At 41.2% G+C, this 3,560-nt stretch overlaps 1 protein-coding gene across 1 annotated transcript; it reads right to left on the bottom strand.

Annotated features, from left to right (window-relative positions):
- Nucleotides 1-1,440: 1,440 nt before the first annotated feature.
- Nucleotides 1,441-2,965, bottom strand: LOC104598501 (GATA transcription factor 4-like). Its single transcript, XM_010260597.3, has 2 exons — nt 2,391-2,965; nt 1,441-2,261 (listed from the first exon to the last, which is right to left on the bottom strand). Exons 1-2 carry the CDS (start codon nt 2,625-2,627, stop codon nt 1,674-1,676), a joined length of 825 nt encoding a protein of 274 aa, XP_010258899.1. The 5' UTR covers nt 2,628-2,965; the 3' UTR covers nt 1,441-1,673.
- Nucleotides 2,966-3,560: the final 595 nt, after the last annotated feature.

The raw sequence follows: 3,560 nt of genomic DNA on the forward strand, positions 1-3,560 counted from the left end.
GATTGGAAGATATTGTCGATATCCTGTTGCAAATGGTGCGACCGTATGAGGAACGCTTCATGAGGAGTAAATTCAGATTTATTCTCGTAAAACAACACCCTCATCACATATACATTAGTTGCGATTTTCTGCCAATAAAAACTGTTCCAACACGGTTCCAATATGATTTGTGTGGTGTCTTATGGTGACAAGTATAAATGGGGAATGGGAAGTGTGGTTTTCGCCCCCAACTCTCTCTGTCCTGATTCCTACTCAAGAGATCAAATCAGCCCCCACAATGTTCTATAGCCACGTATTGAAAACATCTCTCAATGATGACTTCATTATTTTAAGTATTATCATCGGGAGATGTTCCCAATACATGGCAGGATGTGCTGTGAGACGTTGTTGGGGGCAATCTTGTGAGGGGCTGATTTGAACTCCCTACACAAACCTCACCACTATGACGGACGACCAAAATAACAACTTTCACCCCAATGACCACTAATCATTTCTTCCTTTTCTGATCACCATTGTTTCTTTCCCTTGATTGAAACTTGTTGGGAATTATCATATATTATTTTTAAAAGGATGCATTTAGTTCGTAATTGGAATTGAAAATTTGGAATCGGAATGGTCCATTCCAATAGTCTGTTTGGTTCAGACAGAAATGAGAATGGGAATTGAAATCAGCGGGAATGGGATTTAATTCCCAAGGGAGGGTCAAGAAATTGCCATTCCCTCAAATGGAATAATGCCATTCCAAATGGAATAGAATGTGATTCCAATTCCAGACCCTTATTCCCACCAAGCAAACAGGACCTAAGTTCTTATTTGTTACAGTTTATTCATATGTTAATAATTGTGTTTTGCTTTAAAAAAAAAACACTTGTGTTTTTCTGTATTTATCTATTATATCTTTTTTTTTTTGCATTGATGAGATATTTTTATTTTTATAATTTCTTTTTTAATGGTTGTTTTTCTTAGAAAATTGGCGTTGTTAAAAGATTTGCTTTGCTAATTTTGTGAAAAATTTCTTTTTTTAAAAGGGATGAACAAAAACCCTTCAATTTTAATTTTTATGGCATCAATTTTAATTTATTTGGATACATAATGTAATTATTTTCCTTGGAATAAATATTTTAGATTACTTTTATCGTCTTTTATGCAAGTCATTTAATTGGATTATTTTTTATAAGTTAGGATAATGAAAACCCAACTAAATAATCGGACAGGTGATTATTGCTTGAATTATTACTTAATCATATCTATTATTAAAAAAGATATATTTAATTGCATTGATAAGGAGTTGATAATGCAATTAATGCTTCGATTATAATTGTGAAATGTATCTATTTGTTTTAAAATGTTTAGAGTGTAAACATTTTAATCTCGATTTTTTATTTTAAATTTTATGAAATCGATATTGTGATATGAATCGGATCTGCCAGCTTATCAGAATAAAAATCAAAATCAAAGGGAAGAATTAAAAACCTGTCTGCTACTCGTGGTTGAAGCTTAAAATTCATGAATTTGTGAAAGAAACGGAAGGGGGAATAAAGAAGAGGGAAGAAGGCAGAAAGAACGATCTAACAAGTTTTATAACCAGGAGACTGTCTGACTTGACCCTTGACGTGACGTGACGTGACGTGACCTCTTTGCGACGAGAGTTTAGACACACGTGATAATCCACATCAACACACCTTGAAGTCAGGGTGATGATGAAGAGAAGAGAACTGGTGATGGTATTGGTTGCTGCTCTCCTCCTGCCTGAGGATCTCTTTCTGACGCCGAAGCTCCATCACTTTCCGGTGAGAGTTGGAGTGCTGACTCCACACGAAGGTCGGACTCGCCAACGGACGATACTCCGGAACCAGTCGGCCCGACTTGTACCGTACGCCACACGCGTTGCACAGCGTCTTCGGCCCCAGTGGTCCCGTACGCCATTGCGGTGTTTTCTCCGATGCGCAGTGGGTGCACTTACGCACCCCTGACGACGACGACGACGCTATCGCCAACTGCTCTCTTGTGATGTCTGGGGAAGCCGTCGAACTCTCTTTACCCAGCCTGGACTTGCCGGTCGCCGGAACGTTAGATTCCGGCAAAGAAGTCCAGCTGATGTGAGTTGAAGTTGCTCTTGATCGTTTGCTCCTAGCCCGGCCGGGAACTGAAGCAGTGTCGGGACGGAAGTTTGTGGTTGCAACGGTCTCGCTCATAGAGAAATCGGTGAAGGAGTCGTCGACGAACTTGGAGAGCCATTCCAACTCCGCTACGTCGTCGCTCTGAAAGAAAAAATGAAACAAACACCGTAAATAATAATTGAATAAACGAAAATCAGCACCGATGACAATGAGGTACAAGAACAAGAGAACGAACGATTTTCGGAGATAGGGCGTTGTAGAGGTACATACAGGGACACAGAGATCGTCAGTGAAGCTGTTCGAGCGGTTGGAGGTGTCGGCGGTGGCAGAAGGGCGGTTCCCTGTGTTATTTTCTGTCGGAGGGAGGTGGAGTAGGTCGGGGTCGGGGGTGAAGGAGGAGGAGGAGGAGGAGGAGGAGGAGGAGGAGAAGAGATCGCCGTCATTAGAGAAATCGAGGAGGTCGTCGATGCGGAAGAAATCCGGTGCTGGGAGTCCGTACATCTCCATCTCCGGCGAAGACAAGCAGAGGAAGGTGAAGAATTATGGGCGCTCGCTGACTGTAAAGACGATCACTCGATCAGGGTTTCTGCACTGAGCTCTCAAACTCTCTCTGCGGAGACATCATTTCGTACCCACACCAGCAGGCAGAGGAACGTTCAGGGAGTACCCATGCAGTGGGAGCTTCTCACTTCTCAGCTTCAGCTCCCAATATACTTAAACCATTTCAGTAATTAATTAAATAAATAATTTTTTTATCTATTTAACAATTTTGAAGAATCTAACGTAAATTTTGTAGAGAGGTGATGTTCACGAGAAATATACTTTTGAACATGATTCACCGACTCACGGCCGCTCACCGCCACTCCCTATATTTTATATATAGAACTATTATTTAAGGGAAAAAAGCAAAATAAAAATGAGATTCTAAAATGTCTATTATACCCTTATTGGAGTCGATTATCTGTTTAGTAGTGTAACGTGAATTAATGGATATAGACAGACACATAGTAATAGTAATACTGCGGCGAGAATCCTGGGAACACTTCAGGGATATGTTCAATTTTAAGAAGTTTGTGGGCATTTTAGTAAATACATAGAAATATATGTTTTTTATTTAAATAAAGTACACGTGTTGATGCGAAGCATGTGGGCACCAGCCTCGTAGAAGAAAACAGGAAAAACGCGAGAGGAGACTGGAATCTGGAGAGGGGAAAGAAAGGGGGCCGTTCCGTTCCGTTCCGTTACCGTTAGTCCTGACTGGGGACGATTGTCCGGACAGCTAGATCCAGCTGGCATCCTTTTTAAGCAGGACTGTTGAAAGGAGATCGTGACGGCACGTAGTAATAAAGTTAGAGACTGCAGTGGGGTTGGGGTTTGGGAGGACAGTAAGTACTGTCCGTACGATGAGTTTATTTGGGGATCCTACGTGTACGCACGAGG

Source organism: Nelumbo nucifera, chromosome 6 (assembly GCF_055504915.1).
Source record: "Nelumbo nucifera cultivar China Antique chromosome 6, China Antique-T2T, whole genome shotgun sequence".
Classification (NCBI taxonomy): Eukaryota; Viridiplantae; Streptophyta; class Magnoliopsida; order Proteales; family Nelumbonaceae; genus Nelumbo; species Nelumbo nucifera.